The sequence below is a fragment of the Hipposideros armiger genome, unplaced genomic scaffold (assembly GCF_001890085.2).
Source record: "Hipposideros armiger isolate ML-2016 unplaced genomic scaffold, ASM189008v1 scaffold_388, whole genome shotgun sequence".
Taxonomy (NCBI): domain Eukaryota; kingdom Metazoa; phylum Chordata; class Mammalia; order Chiroptera; family Hipposideridae; genus Hipposideros; species Hipposideros armiger.
Window position 1 is genome coordinate 79,834 of NW_017731738.1, and position 18,867 is coordinate 98,700.

The 18,867-nt window shown below is 45.7% G+C and overlaps 1 protein-coding gene across 1 annotated transcript; it reads right to left on the bottom strand.

The window, feature by feature from the left end:
• Positions 1–3,569: 3,569 nt before the first annotated feature.
• VCP (valosin containing protein) lies at positions 3,570–18,426 on the bottom strand. Its single transcript, XM_019663335.1, has 17 exons — positions 18,040–18,426; positions 13,384–13,495; positions 13,025–13,197; positions 11,779–11,921; positions 11,070–11,200; positions 10,417–10,548; positions 9,241–9,343; positions 8,470–8,603; positions 8,256–8,391; positions 7,788–7,900; positions 7,213–7,377; positions 6,996–7,118; positions 6,522–6,734; positions 6,017–6,325; positions 5,583–5,738; positions 4,369–4,523; positions 3,570–4,213 (listed from the first exon to the last, which is right to left on the bottom strand). The coding sequence occupies exons 1-17, from the start codon at positions 18,054–18,056 to the stop codon at positions 4,108–4,110; spliced, it is 2,421 nt and encodes an 806-aa protein (XP_019518880.1). The 5' UTR covers positions 18,057–18,426; the 3' UTR covers positions 3,570–4,107.
• Between the last annotated feature and the right edge of the window lie 441 nt (positions 18,427–18,867).

Genomic DNA, 18,867 nt, shown 5'->3' on the forward strand with positions numbered 1-18,867 from the left:
AAAAAAAAAAAAGTTTGAATAAAGGAACATAACCTTTGCTCAAAACAGTCTGTAGTCCTTAACTGGATATCGGTTTGGTCAAGATAGTTGTGACATACTTGGGTCATTAGGGAAGCTGAATGAGGGTTAAATAAAAATTTACTGAAAGTAAAAGGTAGATATTTATGTTTAAAAAGTTATAAAGCAGGATGACCTCATTTTGATTTTAAAATACCGCATGTACAGACATACACATTTATACACATGCACAGACTCAAAGATATAAACTAAAGTTAATATGATCTCTGGTTATTGGAAATAAGTTTTAAAATTTTGCTTATATTTTTCTAAATATCTAAAATGCACATTACTGCTTTCATGAAAGTAAAATGTTATTTAAAAAGTGAATTGTCAGGGCCGGCCAAGTGGCGTGATGGCTAAGAACTGGCTTGGGATGCCAGAAGGCCCCGGTTCGGATCCCACATATGAGGGCCGGTGACACTGCCCTCCACAGCTAAGACGCTGAACAACAGCTCAACCTGGAGCTGGGCTGCAGCCACTGTGGCAGTGGGTTGCCATGGGCTACCGTGTATAGCGAGCGGCCAGCAGCCGCAGTGAGCAGCCGTCCAGAAGCCGGCGACTGATCTGCCTCGCCCGGGAAGAGCGCAATGGTGGTGCCAACTTGGGCAGTGAAGCAATGTCCTCCACAACTAGACTGAACAAAAGGACAGCAACTTGTCTGTTCCCCTTCCCCCAATTCCCCAGTGCTGTTCCCATTCCCCAATAAAAAAATCTTTATTAAAAAAAAAAAAGTGAATTGTCTATGCACAACAATACATATGTGGTTGACACACTGTACTGTACACTTGGTAATTGTTAAGGTAAATTTTACGTTGTGCCACAATTTAAAAAAGAAAGTGAATTTTCTAGCACTGAAATCTGACTCACTTACTGCATCTCCCCACTCCCCGCAAAAAGGACCAATATCTTTAGACTAAACTTCACTCCCGGCATTTGAGGTTCTCCACATACAGTTTGACCTCTGCAAATTCACTCTAAGACTCCCTTGTTAGTTAACCTAATGCTTAAGCATGCTCTGTATTTTCTGACCTCTGTGCCTTTTGCTCCAATGGCTCTCCTGTGCTTTTCCCTGCCAAGTCTCCCACCTTCCTTTAATGGCCAGTTGAGACTATCTCCAGAGCCTTATCTGATTCTCTCATCTTGGTATGGTTTCTCTTTTCTTGCAGCCCCACAACTTGTGCCGTTGATAGCACTTGTTTCCTGATAGTATGGCTATCAGGTCCTTCAAAGAAAGTAAGATTCCAAAATAGGTATTCCCTAAATATGCTGTTAGGAGATTTTTAATGTGTAATAAAATCCATGATTTTTGTACAGTTAAAAAAAAAAGATTCTGTGAGATCAAGTCCATATTCCCAATCCAGTGCTTTTTCCATTCTACAATATTCCCTCTATTCTGTATATGGTCGAGGACAGCCAGTCAGAAGGTACATGCTGTTCCTCTGCCCTTTATTACTGTCATTATTGTTCCAAAGTTTTATTTATAGCCCAAACCTGAGGGCCAGAGTCCAAAACTCACCACCTGCTGGCTAAGAGTGGAACTGAAGGCACTTTTCCTCTCCTCACCTATTATCCCCTCAAAACCCTCCCCCAAATGGTCTCAAAGACAATGCCATTCTGAATTTCTACTTGACACATGGGACATTTAATGAGTCTACACATCTTTATGAAAAAATCCAAGTCCTATATTCTTAAATCTGTTTAAGCCCTCCTGGGTTGTAGGGCTGGGCAAGAGTAACCATCTAACATTTGCCAAAGCTCAAATTAATGACTGGAAGACTGGTGTTCCTCATGGGCACTTGTGTGACCACTAGATTCTCAGGGCAACTTGTAGGAACAGTTATCTTGGATCCAAACATATCTCAAGATGTTAGGTTTATAGTTCCATCTTTGTTTTTGCCTCTCTGGCATACTGTTGGTCCTCTATGATCTATTTGATGCCATATTCTTGGTTAGAAGCCCATCTTTTAAATCTTAGCACTTATCCTGTGGAAAGAAGTGATTAGCTACAGTTAAGATCACAGTTTAATTTCTTTCTAGGAAAGCTGTGGGGGAAAAGACAGACTTCCCATACAACTTGCCTCTTGGTTTATATATGCAAACTTCTGCAGGAATAGGGTGACAGCAGTGTGTCACTACTTTCTAAAGTTTACAAAGCACCACTGTCAATCATTTTATCAGATTAAGAATCTTGAGGCACCAAAAGAGCTAAGCATCTCATTCAAAACTACACTGCTATAAGCACAAATGCCAGAACTAGAATCAGGCCTCTCAATACAATCTGCTCTTCATTTTCCTGAAGAACCAATAGAGCTCCAACTATCTTCCCTATAGATACACTGTGTGACAAGTGAAAGCAATCATTCCAACACAAATTTCTATCACTTATCAACCAGTATCTCTACGTATTTTGTGGGAAAATACCCCTTGCCTTCTGTTATGCTCCCATAGCTTGATGCAGAGATACTAAACGTCTTTCCCCAAAAGACCATGTCTTTGGTCCTCCCTGAGGTTAGGCAGCCAACCCACAGGGATGATATGGTGACAATGTTCATAGTGGGAAGAAGACTGAAGGCTAAGCCATTAGGATACCTAAGTGGTGGGAAAAACCAAAGGAGAAACAAAAACAGAACATGATAGAGCGAGTATCATGGAAAACAAGGGGCAGCCATTGAAATCCCAAAAGTGCAAAAACATCTATTTTATAGCACATGAGCTCAAGATGCTCCAGTTTAATCAGAGTAGCCAACATGATTATCTTGTGTCCCAGTAGATTATTTATCTATGTAGACCAGAGCCTGATAGCAGTACTAGGATGACCAATACAAATTTGACTCAGTGGATTATTTTCTCTGCAGCATACTCTTCTTTGGGTAAGACATCGAGGTACTGACCCCAGAAGCACTAAATGATTATGATGGTACCTGTGAAGAGGGTATGCTATACCTGGACAAAACTATGCAAGCAATCACCTGAAAAACTGGGAGCAGAGGAGGATGTTTTAACTTAGAAAAAAACACATCCAATACTAGAATTTCATATTAAAAAAAGCTATTTTTTTTATAATACAAATTACATAAATTAAAGGTGGACATTGTAAATGATCCTCACCAGAACATGAATGTTTGGTATTTTTAGATGCACCAAAAAAACATCCACCTCCAAAAAGAAATTGTATCTTTCTGAAAATCTATGATTTTTGGAGGGCACCCGATTCCACTCCTTGGTCAGGAAAATGAAGCTCTGCAAGCCTAGCCTTACTACCCACATCAAACACAGGTGGAGGATGCCACATTCGCTACATCTGAAGCTCCATTAGGCTGTTCCCCCTCCACCGCAGTCCTATCCAGCGATACTGAAGACATGGGGTGAGGCAGCAGTATCACACCGATCTTAATCAGGAGGGCAAGAGGATGCAGTATTACAGGATTTCACATTTGAAAGAGTGCCTTGGCAGTGAGGGGTAGTCCAAGGCCCTTCCCAGGAAAAGAAGCAGGCACAGGGGCCAGTACTCAGGCTCCATTTTGACCCAACGTTTATTGTCCTTTTACAACATGTCATTTTTGGTTTAGAAACTGCTTGTGATTAGTTTTCCAACATTAACTCAAAGCATGTAAAATAAAATCAACCTACTCTCTATATAAACACCCAGCAACTGTGGCCCTTCACCCTCCTGCCCAGGTTGGGTAGGAGAAAGAAGGGAGGGCTCGAGAAGCATTGAGAGAAGTGCAGATGCTTTACTGTGGGGAGTGGCGGCAGTGCCTTGTTTCACACCCACAGGTCCCAAACTACAACAGAAATGGCGTAGGCCCAAGGCCCAATTCCCTGTTGGTAATTCACTCTCCACCTCCCCAATGAAAATCGCTTTTATTTTATCGCTTTTGTATTTTTTGCAACAGAAATCCCCTGTCTAGAGTCTGACTGTGGCTGAACTGTTCTGAGGAATGGAGCAGGCCGTGGGCGCACCCCTGGTCCCTCCTGGGTGAGCACCCCCACCCTCAGAGAACAAGGTCCAGCCAGACCAGCTCACAGCACGCTGGCCACCTCCACTTAGCCATATAGGTCATCGTCATTGTCTTCCGTGTATACACTGCCACCTGTGCCGCCTCCACTGCCCTGACTGGGGCCAGCTCCACCCTGGTTTCCTGAAGGAAATCTGTATGCAAAAGAGCAGACCAAAAAAAAAAAAAGGGTTAGGACAGGGCCTATGTGCGATTTTCACAACTACCCCTCTCGTGTCCTTAGGACTCCCGCTACCTTGGTTGTAGCTCCCCAAGACAACTTAAGCATTGCCCACTGCAGCCTACTTACCTGAAGCTGCCGAAGCCCCGACTCTGCTGAAGGGTCTGAGCAAACATCTCGTATTTCCGAATGTCATTGTCACTGACAGAACGGCGGGCAAAGCGCATGGCTTCCTCAAAGTGATCTCGGCGGATCTCAGGCACTGGGTCATCCTCTTCTACCTCCTGCAGGGTTGGTGAACAGACCCCCAGGGACAGTTAAGACCCAGCCCGTGTCCCTTCCCTGGCCTTCCGGCTCCCCATTACGCCAGTAACCCACTGGTCTCTCCCTGTCAGGCCAATCTTTCTAAACTTGGAATCACTGCCCTGCTTAAAAACCTGAAAAAAGCAAAATTATAGGGATGGAAATCACATCAGTGATTAGGGTGGCAAAAAAGAAGCTGAGTAAAGGTAACTGTTAAAGGGTGATTTTTTTACTATATGTAAATTATATCTCAGTAAACATAATTTTAAAAAGAAAATGTCCGTGGCTCTCAGTGCTTATCACATCTGGATTACCTTACCTAGTGGCCTCACTTCCAGTAACATATGCCTTCTTAAATCTACCCAGGTTTCCCTAATTCCTGTAGTCTTATTTCACAGCAGGTTATTCAGACTGCTTATTTTCTTTACCCAAATTCTACTCTCCCTTCAATACCCCAGCTCAAGCCCTCTCTCTTCCACTGAGAAGCCACTCCAATTGCTGTGACTAAGAAGTAGTCTTATCAGTAGTTTTTAAGCTTTTATAGGGGGAAGAAGGAATGTCACAGACCCCCTCCAAAAGGTAGAGAAAGTCATTCATTCATTCTCTAACATAGCGCCAAGATACAGTGGGAAATAAGTGAGGTGATATGGAGTACCTATCTTTATGGACCTTAAACACACACACACACACACAAACACCCTAAAATTTGCATTTAATTTCAGGAGGTCCATGGGACCACCAATGGTAGACAGGTCCATCGATCCCAGGTTCTAAGCCCAGCTCCATTCATTTATTTCCATGATCATCCTTTCATTTTCCTCATAGAGTCTAGTTCAGACTGAGCATATAGCCTGACTACCTCTTCTCATCTCTTATAATTCCAGACTGAAGGAGTTAACCCTCAGTAATTCTTTCTCTTTGATGTCCTGCTAAATCTCTCAGTCAGATGATCTTTCCAAAACCTTATACTCTTAACTCTGGTGGAGACCGTCCCCTGGCTCCCCGTGAGTGGCACATCTGGGGTAAGGATGCAAACTCACCATGGCTGATGGGTTAGTCTGCCTCTCTCGTTCCCGTCTAATTTCACTCTCGATGGATTCACGAATGGCCAGCTTGCAAGCACGTTGGCAAATCTCTGTCAGGTCAGCTCCAGAGAAGCCATTAGTCATCTTAGCCAAGAACTCCAAATCCACATCCTAAAAGAAGCAATAGAGTATCTTACCATTTAGCCTCTCCTCCCCGTGACACACAATCTTTGAGCAACTCAAGCACTTCCAATTCCAGTTTGTCCCATCTTTCACCACCCTGTTTCATTCCTGATTCTAGATTATCCCAATACCCTCAATTCTTCCACCTTCCCTTTATAACACTAATGCCAGAAATCCCCAATGAAATCTTGTACAGGAACCAAATAGGATTCCACACTTGCCTGAGGACTCCTATTAGTCCCCATGGCCCATGACCTTGCACTTGCCTTGGCAACTGGGGACTTGCGCAAGTTGGCCTTGAGGATGGCAACGCGGGACTTCTCATCAGGAAGTGGGATGTAGATGAGCTGATCAAGGCGGCCAGGTCGCAGGATGGCAGGATCAATGATGTCAGGCCGGTTGGTAGCGCCAATGATAAACACATTCTTTTTTGTGGACATGCCATCCATTTCTGTCAGGATCTGGTTGATGACTCGGTCAGCAGCCCCACCACCATCTCCAATGTTACCACCACGTGCCTTGGCAATTGAATCCAGCTCATCAAAAAACAGTACACAGGGGGCAGCTTGGCGTGCCTGTGGGGACAGATGGAACTCAAGCATTAGCACAATTGGGTCTATTAGGCCTGAGAAAGAAAGGAAAATAAAGTGACCTTCACTGCCCCAGCTGAGCTGCCAGAATGAGAAGATTTTAACTCTCCTAAAGAAACAGCTTCTGTCACTACCTTGGCCCCAATCAAGGGAATAGATAACCCACCTGCTTGTAGCTTACCTTGTCAAAGATTTCCCTGACATTGGCCTCAGACTCTCCAAACCACATAGTGAGCAGCTCAGGACCCTTGATGGAGATGAAGTTGGCCTGGCACTCATTAGCAATGGCTTTAGCCAGCAAGGTCTTCCCACAGCCAGGAGGTCCATAGAACAGTACTCCCTTGGAGGGTGTCATGCCAAACTTGAGGAATTTGTCTGGGTGTTCCACAGGATACTAGGAGGAAAAGAAAAGAGGGTTCAGGATACCCTTATAGTCTGAAAGAAACCTAACCAAATAGGAGCATCCCCCTACCACACCATGATGTAAGATCCAGGTTCCCTAGGAGCGGGCTCCTTAGTGCCTCAAATCTGAGAATAGCAGGTTCCTGAATTATGCTCTCACAATTCTTGCAATGAATGTGCCAACACCCCAAGACCACCCAGCTCAATGACAAAGTGCCGAAGCAGTGGTTCAACCTGGACCAAAGTACCCTACCTGGACCAGTTCCTGAAGTTCACGTTTGACATCCTCCAGGCCCCCAATGTCCTCCCAGGTCACCTGTGGCACTTCCACCACAGTTTCCCGAAGTGCTGATGGGTTGCTTTGGCTCAGGGCCCACTAAAATGGCAAGAAAAACTGGGGATGAGACTTGCCAGGGGAGGCAGTCAAAGTGCATGTGTGTGTGTACCTGAGATGGGAGAGCAGTTCTTACCCGGAAGTCATCCATAGTAACTGCCAGGGAGTTCATGACCTCAGCATCGATGGTCTCATCCTCTAGGTCAATAAGGTCCATCTTCTTGCGGATGGCCTGCAGAGCGGCCTCCGAGCACAAGGCTGCTAAGTCAGCGCCCACATGCCCATGAGTTTCATTGGCTACCTGCAGAGAGAGGATCTACTTACTATCTTGTCACTAAGACGCAGCTGTCTTAGGAGGCTCAAAGACAACAGAATCCTGGCCCTCTCCCCTGACTCCTATCTGTGGGTTCTCCCATTTCTCTAAATATATACTAGCAGTCCTTTCACTGGCTGGATTTTAAGTATTCAAGCCTAGACTTGGGGCCTGGAAATAAAGCTGCCCCTAAAATTCTGGTTTACTCCAATGCAAGTGTCAACCAAGAAACATGCCAAGTCCAGTTTCCTGGATTCAATCTCAGATCACTTCCTTTCCCATGCCCAAGAATCAAAGCCAGTCTTTTCACATCTTAAGTTTAGAGTCCTAGCAGTTCCCTTCAATTGCCTAGAAATAGATACCCTAAAACTCCTGGCCAACCCTTATCACCACTCCACCTGCTCCAGGTCCACATCATCTGCCAGCTTCATGTTCTTGGTATGGATCTGAAGAATTTCCAAGCGTCCTGTAGCATCTGGGATTCCGATATCTACCTCCCTGTCAAAGCGACCTGTGGGACAGTGCATGAACATAGACATAGCTCGTTTCTGGTTCAGAGGGAAGAAGGAATAGATTTAAAGTGACCAACCATCCCTTTTTGCCCAGGACTGTCCTGATGTTAAGACTCCAAGTCCCATGTCCTGGGAAGCCTCCGTGTTAGGCAAACCGGGATGGTTGGTCACCCTAGACAGAACATGAGATAAGGGAAAGGACCCGTGGGCCCTATTACTACAAAGAGATTAAAAAAATCCTCAGGATTAGGTGACTTAGATGAAGGACAGGTATGGGAATCAGAGATTAAGACCAGTAGAGCTATAATCTCCCTAAGAGAAAGAATAGGGATGAAAGAAATTTGGGGTCCTTACCAAATCGTCGTAGGGCTGGGTCAATGCTGTTGGGTCTGTTGGTCGCTGCCATGACAATCACATGTGCTCTCTGCTTTAGACCATCCATGAGGGTCAACAACTGTGATACAATACGCCGCTCCACCTCCCCATGGGTCTGTCAGGACAGGATACTGGTCAGAAGTGAAGTCAGGACCTTTCAACACCCCCACTAATCCCTTGGTTAAGTTCCTACTTTCTCTCTTTTGGGAGCGATGGCATCCAGCTCATCAATAAAGATGATAGCAGGAGCATTCTTCTCAGCCTCCTCAAAGGCTTTACGAAGATTACTCTCAGACTCACCAGCCAATTTGCTCATAATCTCAGGACCTGAAAGAATACAGAATGGAGGCAATGACAAAACTACATTCTTCCTCAATCCCAAGGAAAATCAGATATTTTGTGTGCCCAGCCCAGAGACAGATCCTGGGTGAGGTGAAGTAACCTCTACTTACTTTCTCCCAGCCTCTACCTGCCATTATCCCCGGAGAGCCACCAGGCCAGGCTGGAGAGAAGCCAAGGAACTCAGTACACTTATCTCGCAGTTGAATTGAAAGTGTGAGGATGACAGAAAATGCTCTGGAGCCTCTGGCCAGAGCAGAAGCATCACACCAGTTGGACCTCTACGAGCTAAATATCATTCTCAAGGAGCCATCTGACCTTCCCCTAAACCCTCTCTAATAAACAAGCAGACTTTTTGATTTCTCATCCTAACTTGCTCCCCCTAAATGTCTTTAGCTTGTCCATAATCTTTCTCAAAGGGGGATAAATCAGGGGCACAAGAGTAAAGTATCTTTCCCTTGTTGCTTATCCATCTATAACGTAACCCAGAAGAAAGATGCTCAAGTTTACACGTGGGCATATATATGCAAATGACTGTGTCCACGATTTCTCTAGCTCATGAGACTGAGTCATGCTCAGCTCCAAATTGGGTCCAGCCAAACACAAGGTGAATCAAGTCTCCTACCATTGATCAAGAAGAAGAAGGCTCCAGTCTCATTTGCCACAGCTCGAGCAATCAGGGTCTTCCCAGTCCCAGGAGGTCCATAGAGCAGGATTCCCCGAGGAGGCTGAGGACCAGTACAGAGGGTGTGATTGAGTTCAGACTCCTACTTCTCCCAACCCCATCCACATTAAAATGGCTGACTAAGGCTCTATACAGAAAGGGTGAGAATAAGAGCTCAACCCTGACACCAATAAGAATGAGCCCACAGCTGTAGCTGTTAGGAAGGCATTTACTTCAAGCCACACTCATTCCTCTTATTAGCAGAGAAAATACTACTAGAAAGCTGACCTTTATGATTGCAACTTGCATAGGAGACAAAGGGCAGAGAAACCACCCTAAGAAACTGTAGTGTGAGTCTAGAAACTCTAATGTGAATAACTTTGAAGATCCTGAGACTAGGGAAAAGAGGCCATTAGGCCAAAGGCTTGACTTTAGGCAAACCAAGGGCCAAAGACTAGCTTAGTCATTTAAGAAAGAGTGTTGCCAGAGGCTCACTGACTTCAGTAATTACAACCCTCCAGGATTTATCATCATGTTAGAATGTCTTCCTTACCGCCAACCTCAAGTATTCCTCTTTGAAGCTATCTTTTCTATGGCCTCATCCGTAGGCAGCACATGGGAAGTGCCCACATAGAAGATCAAGTTATTTGTATGGTGCATACTAGGAGAAGGGGTAATAATTTAATCCTCAGTGCATCCCATGATATGAAAACAGTTGGGAAGTGATATTGTAGACCAGCAGTTCTCAAATATATTAGGCTCAGGGCCCTTTACACTCTGCAAATTTCCTTAATTTCTATTTCTATTGGGCAGCACGGTTCTAGGTAGGGTGGCAAACTATAGTGAGATTTGTTTTTATAGGGTCCATAAGAGTGATTTTTACATTTTTAAAGGGTTATAATATATACATGTTTTATATATATATAAACTATAGATGCAACAGAGAACTTCATTGGCCTGCTCTGTTCTAGACCATCAGTATCTAACAAATTTAGAGCCCTCTATAAGCTCAAAGAATTTATTACTGCCTCTCTAATCCAAGACAATGAAACATACATAAAAATAGGTCCCATGATCAGACACCAAGTAGTTGTTAATCACCACCCTAAACTATCCCACAGAGCCCAAGATGCTCACCTTCACACCAATTGCCTTAAAGAGAGCAGGATGTCTCAGGGGCAGCTCCACCATCTCTTTTATCTGAGCTAGCTGTTTCCTGCAGCCACCAATGTCATCATAGCCTACTTCATTCAAGGATTCTTCCTCATCCTGCATATGGAGGAAACAAAGAAAAAGAAAAGGCAGGAATACTACTATCAGCAAAAGCTGAGTTTTACCAAAGCTTTCCACAATCTGTCTAGTGTGGAGAAATCTGCTGTATAAGAAATCTCCTCAAAGAACATCGGGCCTCAAAGAACAACTCAAAATCCCAAGGCAAAGATTTCTAGCATAGCCTTTCCCTCTCACACTGTCCTTAGTCTTACTGCAAAAGGCTCCCCTAAGACCTGAAGCTGGAAACTCTGGTAAACAGGAAGAGGCCTGGATACCATCATTAGCATCACTTCTTCAAAAATTAGTCCAACCACTTAGATCCTTTGAGTTCTATCTCGATTTTAAAAATTACTGGTATCAGGTACTTCCAAGAAACACCTAGATACAGAAATGAATAGCTGGGAGGTTTCCCACCTCTGGAAAGAAGCTTAGTTCTAAAGAGCACCCCATCTTGATAGCTACTACATGACTGCCCCACTGAGTAATCATGAAATCAGGTACTCAGGGAGATAACTCACCTCTCGTTTGATAGGCTCTCCTTCACAGTGGATCACTGTGTCTGGAGCAACAATGCAATAAGGACTGGGATCTGTCTCCACTACTTTGAACTCCACAGCACGCATTCCACCCCGGACAAGGAAAATGTCTCCTATAAGAGCAATCAGCACAAGGGCAATCAGAGGTGTCAACTATGTCTAAGTGAGAATTCATCATCAGAACTTGGGGTCTAGAATGACAAGTTCACTAGATGTTGCCCTTTCTTCTTCCCACCCCCATGGTCATTAAGCATCAGGCAAGAGGGGAAAAGCTAACCTGTGAAGAGGCCCTCTGCCACTCAAGAGGACAATGAACAAACCTGATTTGCCAGAAGCCCATAATGTTTTGACTTCTTGGGTAGGTGACCCAAGCTTTACAACTGCCACCAATGGTAGAGTTGTGCTAAATATTAAATAACTTTGGACTGCGACACACCCAAAATGGCCCACCTCCTCCTCAAGATTTAAGAAAAAACAGCTTACTCTCCTGGAACAGGGAGTGGGAATGGTGGAATGGGGTAATGGGAGAATGGAAATGAGGGCAGGGGGGAGGTTGAGAGTACACATGAGCATGTGTGCACAATGCATGTGCATGCATATACATGAAAATGAGATAGATGCTCCAAGGCTTACGCCCAAGTATCCCTACAAACAACCATCCTTCAGGTCAGTCCACAGAATTATCTCTCACCTTTCCGGATGGGTCGATAAGCTTCCAGGAAGTACGGCTTAAGGTATACCTCAAAGAGATTGCCAGTGATGCCTTCCACTGTGTCATCAATGGGTAGCACATGGATACGTTTGCCATACTTCACATCAGGACATGGCTGGATGCTGAGGATGACAAGCAGACTCCACATTACCAACCACACTGCAGCCCCAAGCACTGGGCATCCGAAAGGGCCTGGCACAGAGAGCTGATGGCAAGCGAAAGAGAAAAGGCAGGGATTGCTTTAGGCAAAGAGAGGCAGGAAAGCAGGGTGGGAGTGAGGACAAAGGAACAGCCAAGCAGGACTAAGACAGGTCACACTCAGGGTGGGGTAGGAGGGGAAGCCACTAGAAGCTGCTGGGCCTGCCCAATCCCAATCAGTGAACCAAAAGGAAGACCCACACATCTGGAACCCCCACGAAGAAGGCACGGGAGGGAGAGTCTTCAGTGAGAGATATCCAAAGATGACCCATTCTGGCTAATACTGGTGATTCAACAATACAAAGGGAGGCCTTAGTCTGAAAAAGTATCAGTGTCAGAGGAACAGAAATGAAACAATAATCTCAGCCAGGTGGTCAGAGCACCTTGAGAAAAATGACTAGGCACCTCCAGGAAAAAGGCAAGAAACCTAGAATCTATAAAAAATGAATCAGAAGCCTAAGATATTGTTGGCCAGGTGACAGGTGGGTGGGTAGCAGTAGCTAGAGATGACTCCAAGATAAGGAAGCCTCTTGCTTAAAGTTAAGTCCAAAATCACTAAGACCGCAGCTATCCTGGGTCTGGCTCAAACTATGCCTCTCTCCTAGATTAACCTGGATCCTTAAAAAGACCTGCCTGGAGTCCACCTTCTAAGCCTACACTCTCACCTCATTCCAGCCCCAACACAGCCATTAATCCAACACAGTAGTGAGGTTATTTGGCAGATATACACCTTCGAATGGCATCTTAAACTAGGGTCCAAGGAGTGATAAGTTATACCTCTGATAGAAAAAAATAAGGCATCAAGCAAGTCATAGAAATGCTAACTTGTCCCAAAGGGCATGCAGAGGTAGATTTTGAAGTCCCAGGGAGGCAGAACCAAAGCCTAAAGACAACCCTGAAACATGAGTCTTTCCATGGTTAGGAGGCTTCCGATGTCTGCAGCTGCCAAGCCTTTGTGGGGGTCCTGCCTATAATGCAGGCTGTCTCTGGCCTCCCATCCCTGAGGAGCCAAGAACCCCACACACACCTGATGACATCCCCAAGGCGCACGCGAAGGTTATTCCGAACAACTCTATTCATTCGAATCTTCTCATCAGAACATGTGTCATCAGAAAGCACAATGCACACAGCTTCCCGCCTCTTCTTTCCTTTCAGCAACACTGTGTCACCTCGGAACAACTGGAGCTCATCCATCTTGGGCTGAGGAAAGAAGGTTAACGCTTTTGGGTCACTGGGCCAGGGTGTGAGCAGCAGCCCTGGAGGTTGGAATTCCCAGTAAACCCCACTCTATCTGTGGTCACTGCAAGAAAAATGAGAAAGAAACCTGGGAAAAGCCCTCAGGTTAAATGCAATAAGGAAAGATTAGACACCATGGACCTAACTTACCTGGGACAAGGATACAACACTATTGTCCTCATTGATGGCTTCATCGACAATTAACCGATTGGGACGGTTCTTCTGTTTCAGAATGGCTGTTGATAAGTCATCACCTTTTGAACTAGAATAAGAAAATCAAGTTAGTCCCAATACATACTCTAGCCCAAGACCCCAGCAATTTCTAAAATGCCCTTAGGAAAAAAATAGCAGAGAGATGAAGCTGTCCCTACAACAGAGAGCTCAGATGAAAGAAATTCAGTCACGGTCATAAAGAGTAATACCTAGCACATATTACAATTTCCATTCCAGTAGCTCTTGGTATTCTGAGCACTAGCATCCTAGCTATAAAGCCCAAGTGATCTTGCCCCAGGGTCAGGAAACAACAGCCTAAGAAAACCAAATAGAAGTGGAGGCTAAGTACAATTAGAGAAATGAAAATCGTCTTAAACAGAATACAATAATGATTAAGAAAAGGGGCTCTGTAGTCAGACCTGCTGGGTCTGAATTCTAACCCTGCCATTACTTACTTAACTATGATCTTAGGCAAGTTATTTAACTTAACCTCTCTAGGAATTGATCTCATCTGTAAAATGGGGGATATATTAGGTTGTCGGAAAAGTCATGACGTATTTTTTCTCTGCTTTTCGTTGCAAAAATGTGTCATGACTTTTCCGACAACCCCATTAGTAGTACCTATCTCAGAGGATTATTGTCTTAAATGATAATGAGTGCAAAAATGTTCAACGCAATGCCTAGCACATAATATTAATGGTTACTATGATTAGCACTACAGAACAAGCACAAGCTCTTTCCTTGCTAACCTTCTTGCAGAATGAAGTTAGCAAGACAACTTCTCATAGGTCTCAGGGAGGCCCCAAGTCCCACCAAGCAAGCCTGGAGACAATGAAGTAGAATTACCGTATCTCACCATGTATAAGATGCACCCCTTTTTCAAAAAATTTGGGATCTAAAAACTGGGTGTGTCTTATACAGTGGTTGTAGATTTCAAATGCCATAGATGGAACAGAGGACAAGGTACTATATGAAATCAGTGATTCGTCATCAGACACAGATGAGGACAAGCTAATGGTTGGGAGTTTTGACAGTGATGAGAAGTATGAATTTTATGATGAATAAAACTTGAGTTCAATAACTTTATGTAATACATTTTTTTTCAAATTTCGGGCCCCAAAATTAAGGTGCATCTTATACATGGGAGCGTCTTATACATGGGGAAATACGGTATTAGTACTACCCTCCTCAATGGCTAACCCAACTGAATGCCAGAGCTTTCTACATATTATAGGAATGCCAACATAAAGATCATCATATTTGAGGGCCGGGTGAGTGGTGCGTTGGTTAAGAGCTGGCTTGGGACGCCAGAGGGCCCTGGTTCAGATCCCACATATGAGGACCAGTGACACTGCCCTCCACAGCTAAGATGCTGAACAACAGCTCATCCTGGAGCTGGGCTGCCTTGAGTCGCTGGCGATGGCGTAGGCTGCAGCCCCTGTTGCAATGGGTTGCCATGGGCTACCATGTGTAGCCAGCAGCCAGTGACTGATCTGCCTTGCCCGGGAAGAGCGCAATGATGGTGCCAACTTGGGCCAGTGAAGCAACGTCCTCCACAACTAGACTGAAGAACAAAAGGACAGCAACTTGTCCGTTTCCCTTCCCTCAATTCCCCAGCGCTGTTGCCATCCCCCAATAAAAATCTTAAAAAAAAAAATCATATTTGAAAAAAACATTAACAGATCTGGAACCTTCAGTAAGAGGCTCAAGCTCAAAAGGTAATTTCTGCAAAGACACACAACTCCATGGAGTTGGTTCAAAAAGTCAAAACCAAGAAATGCTGAGACATGGGGCAAATCCAAATCCCTCTCATCCAAATCAAGGCTGCCCGAGTTTAAACTCAGTTTATTATTATTTTTATTTTTTTATTTTTTTTTTTAGCTGAGCCATCCTGCTACCTGTTGGCAGCTCAGCGGCTGCTCAGCTCAGGCTGGACTCGAACCGCTGTTGCTCAGAGCTGAAACTCTTGAGCAAGCTCTTAACCAACTGAGCCACTTGGCCGGCCCTAAACTCAGTTTAAATTGCCCAGTTTCGATTATTTCCCAGAAACTAAGATCATTTACCCAACACCAATTTCTTAGCTTATCTCCAGCCTTCACTAACTAAACTCAGTGGGCTCTCTCCCTTTGAAGAGCTACCCCTTCTTAGTGAGGCTTAGAAAAATATGTGCATTTACCAAAATAGGGAGGCCAGACAATGAAGGAATCGAATAAACAAAAAAGAATGTTCTCCATGAATTATTTCCTCATTCAACAAGTTAACGAGTATATATTATAACCCAGGGACTGTTCTAGGATCTGGGGGATACATTAGTCAACAAAACAAGACAAAATAATATTCCTGTTAGAAACATCTCCACAACTTGGAAGAAAAAGAGATGCCTATGCTCTAGAATACTAGCGAGGGAGTTATGGGTTTTTACATCTTGGGTCCTGATACAACCAAGAGAAATACAAATCCCATTCATTTAATAAAATTGTAAACTTTCTGCTGACCCTCTCACATAAGTTGCATCTTTAATCATAAACTTTAAACTAGTTTTCTCCTAGGCTTAAGCTTGCCTCCCCCAACCCAAGTGTGGCACTCTGAGCACAATGCTGCAGAATAGGCAAATTCTCCCAATGCTTATCAACACCCTGGAGGGCAAGCATGGTCAATGTGACAGTTGAGGGCAAATTAAACCCATCCATTCTCCCTCTCCCTCACATCTCAAAACACCCTCCAAGGGCTGCCCATCTTCCTGTTTGATATATAGAACTGGGATGGGAGAAAAACAAAATGCCTCCAGTCATCATAGTTCATATTTTAACTCCAAAGCTGCATTCTAGGAAAATCTCCAATCTGCCTATCATTGCTGACCCTGGCACTGGGGATGAGTAGTATGCTCTTCCCTTCCCTTATCGTGTTTCCCCGAAAATAAGACCTAACCGGAAAATGAGCCCTAGCATGATTTTTCAGATGCTTGTAATATAAGCCCTACCCCAAAATAAGCCCCCGTTAAGATCATCATCCAGACATGACTATTTGAATAAATGTAATTTTTGAACATGAATAAATGAATAAATATAGATTGTTGGAGCAAAAATTAATATAAGACCCGGTCTTATTTTCAGGGAGACACGGTAATTCCACATCTACCTACCGAGATCAACTGAAGTAACCTCTAAAGTATAATTAAGCCTGATCATGGGCCTACAGCAGTCCTGAAGGCTCTTTGGGGACACACCCCATTGTCTTCTGCATGAGTCAGGTCCTTTCCAGAACTCCAATGGGCCACAGGGGGCTTGGAGGGAATTCAGATTTAGAGTCATCAAGATGACCTAGAGGTTAGAAACCATCTATGAAGCCAGGTTCCAAGACTTTTGGATTTTTTTTAGTCTTGAAAACAAAAGACTGACTGAATAATCTAAGAATAGTTTAAGTATTAATAAGTAGTCTTCAAATAGGCAACTGAGTAGTACTTCATCTCGATTCAGAAACTTGAAAAAAAGGAACACACCTCAAAAAACTAAACTCTCTTCAAGTCAGGAAGGTGATTTGCATGTTAGAGTTTCCATAGGATGGCTGTCTTTTTTTCCTCCTGAGTATCTAAAGCTCCTGATTCTAAATTCAACGGATAGAGGTAGTCAAGTTTTATCTGATGCTTTCCTCACGGGTGGAGGGCCCAGGATTTCTCAACATAGCAGCTTGGGGGGAAAAAAACGTGAGTATGTGTTCAAAGAGCTAGGGCAACTCTTAACTTTCACACCACGGAGGCTGAAATCGAGGAAGGCCCACAAAATACAACAGATTCGAACGATATAGCAAGAACTAAAATAGTAGATTAAGGAAAAGTTCCTTTCTTCCCGCACTCACTTCATAACATCAAGGAAAACTGACTAAAGCTTTCTCATATTAATAACAACTGGCCTAAAACAGGAAGTCTAGTAGCGAAAAGCTGGGCCCACCCTCTCCCTAACATTTCCTCACTACTCAGGTCGCAGAGGATGCTAACCACGGGCCAGGCCGACCCGGCTCCAAAGGGGACATGGTGAGCTTCCCTAAGCTCGCCGGGCCTTCCGCAGCTCCAGCCTCCGCCTGGGTCTCCAAGCTCCGAAGGTCTTCACGTGGCCCGAAGTCCACGCCCACCGGGCCCAGTTAGGGCGCTGGGCCCGCGGGGCCTGCTCTCTCCCCGACCAAAGGCCTTCAGCGGTAGGCCGGATCGCAGGTGGGCGCCCCAAGACACCAAGACTCCGCGCCGGCAGTGTGGGCCCGCAGACCTCACTAGGCCGGGACGGCTGTTCTAAGGGAGCCAATCAGGCCGGCCGGGGCCTGCATGACACAGCACGATCTGGCCCAGGCCCCGACCCGGGCCCAACGCAAGCTCCGCCTAGGGGGCGCAGCCAGGCCCAGCCGGGCCGGCGGCCCCTCATTTGCCCCCTTCCTCACCTCTCCTTCTCTGTCTCCCTCTTTCTTGATCTCCACCTCTTAGATCCGCCCAAGGCCAGGCCGGGTTGGGCCTACGCAGCGCGGAAGGGTCCCCAGGTGCGCGAACCCGCAGAGCGAGAGCGGGCGGGCGGGCGCGCGCGCATACACATACACACAAACACTCACTCAGCTCCGGAGGCCATGGCGCGCGCCTCTCCCAGCCGGCGGCTGTGGCGACCCGCGGGTAACGGCTACAAGGGGTGGCAGGCGACCGACTGGGCCGGACCTCAGCTCTCCTGGGCGCGGGGCGAGCAGGAGCGACAAACCCGCAGGCGACCTTCTTCTCGCTTCCTCCCAGCGGCACCCGGGCGGTGGGCGGGCGGGAGGCGCTGGCTCCTGATCCGCGAGGAGGCAGCAGCAGCGACGACTCAAACGACGGCTGCAGACGCTTCACTGAGACCGAGCCGAGAAGAGCCGAATCATCGGAAGGAGAGGTGCTCTCACCTCAGCCAATCAGTGCCTGCCTTGGGGACTCCCGCCCGCCTCTCCGCGCCTCTCCCCAGCAACCCGCGGACCACAGCCAATCAGAAAATTCGCTTGTGGCCGGGCTCCCGCCTCAGGGATGCAACACGCCTAGTAACGCCACGTCAATTGGCCGCAACACTACGCTTCCTCGACGGATTGGGATTCTCGACCAATCAACGAAAGTAATGGGGCCAGATCGACTGGCGAAAGCAAAGACTTTAATCCCTTGGAGGCGGACTCTCCCACTTGGCTCTAGTTCATTGGCTCCTGAGTTTATACTGCTGGAAGGACCTGGCACAATGGATTGAAGCTTGTATTAGTCTAGTGCTGTTGTAGTCATAACCTACACACCTATCTTCTTCAAAAACTTGAGGATTAACCCTAACCCCTCTACTTGCTTCTTCAAAACGTTGGCTCAGGCCACCCCAGCTCTTCATCCACTCTACCCTGTTGTCATTGCACCCTCTGGCAACCCTAATCCCACAGCCT

Coding starts and splice junctions, on each gene's coding strand:
- VCP (XM_019663335.1), bottom strand. Junction 13,198..13,383: donor GTGTTGTATCCTTGTCCCAG/GTAAGTTAGGTC, acceptor TTCTTTCCTCAG/CCCAAGATGGATGAGCTCCA. Junction 5,739..6,016: donor GCAAGTCCCCAGTTGCCAAG/GCAAGTGCAAGG, acceptor TGCTTCTTTTAG/GATGTGGATTTGGAGTTCTT.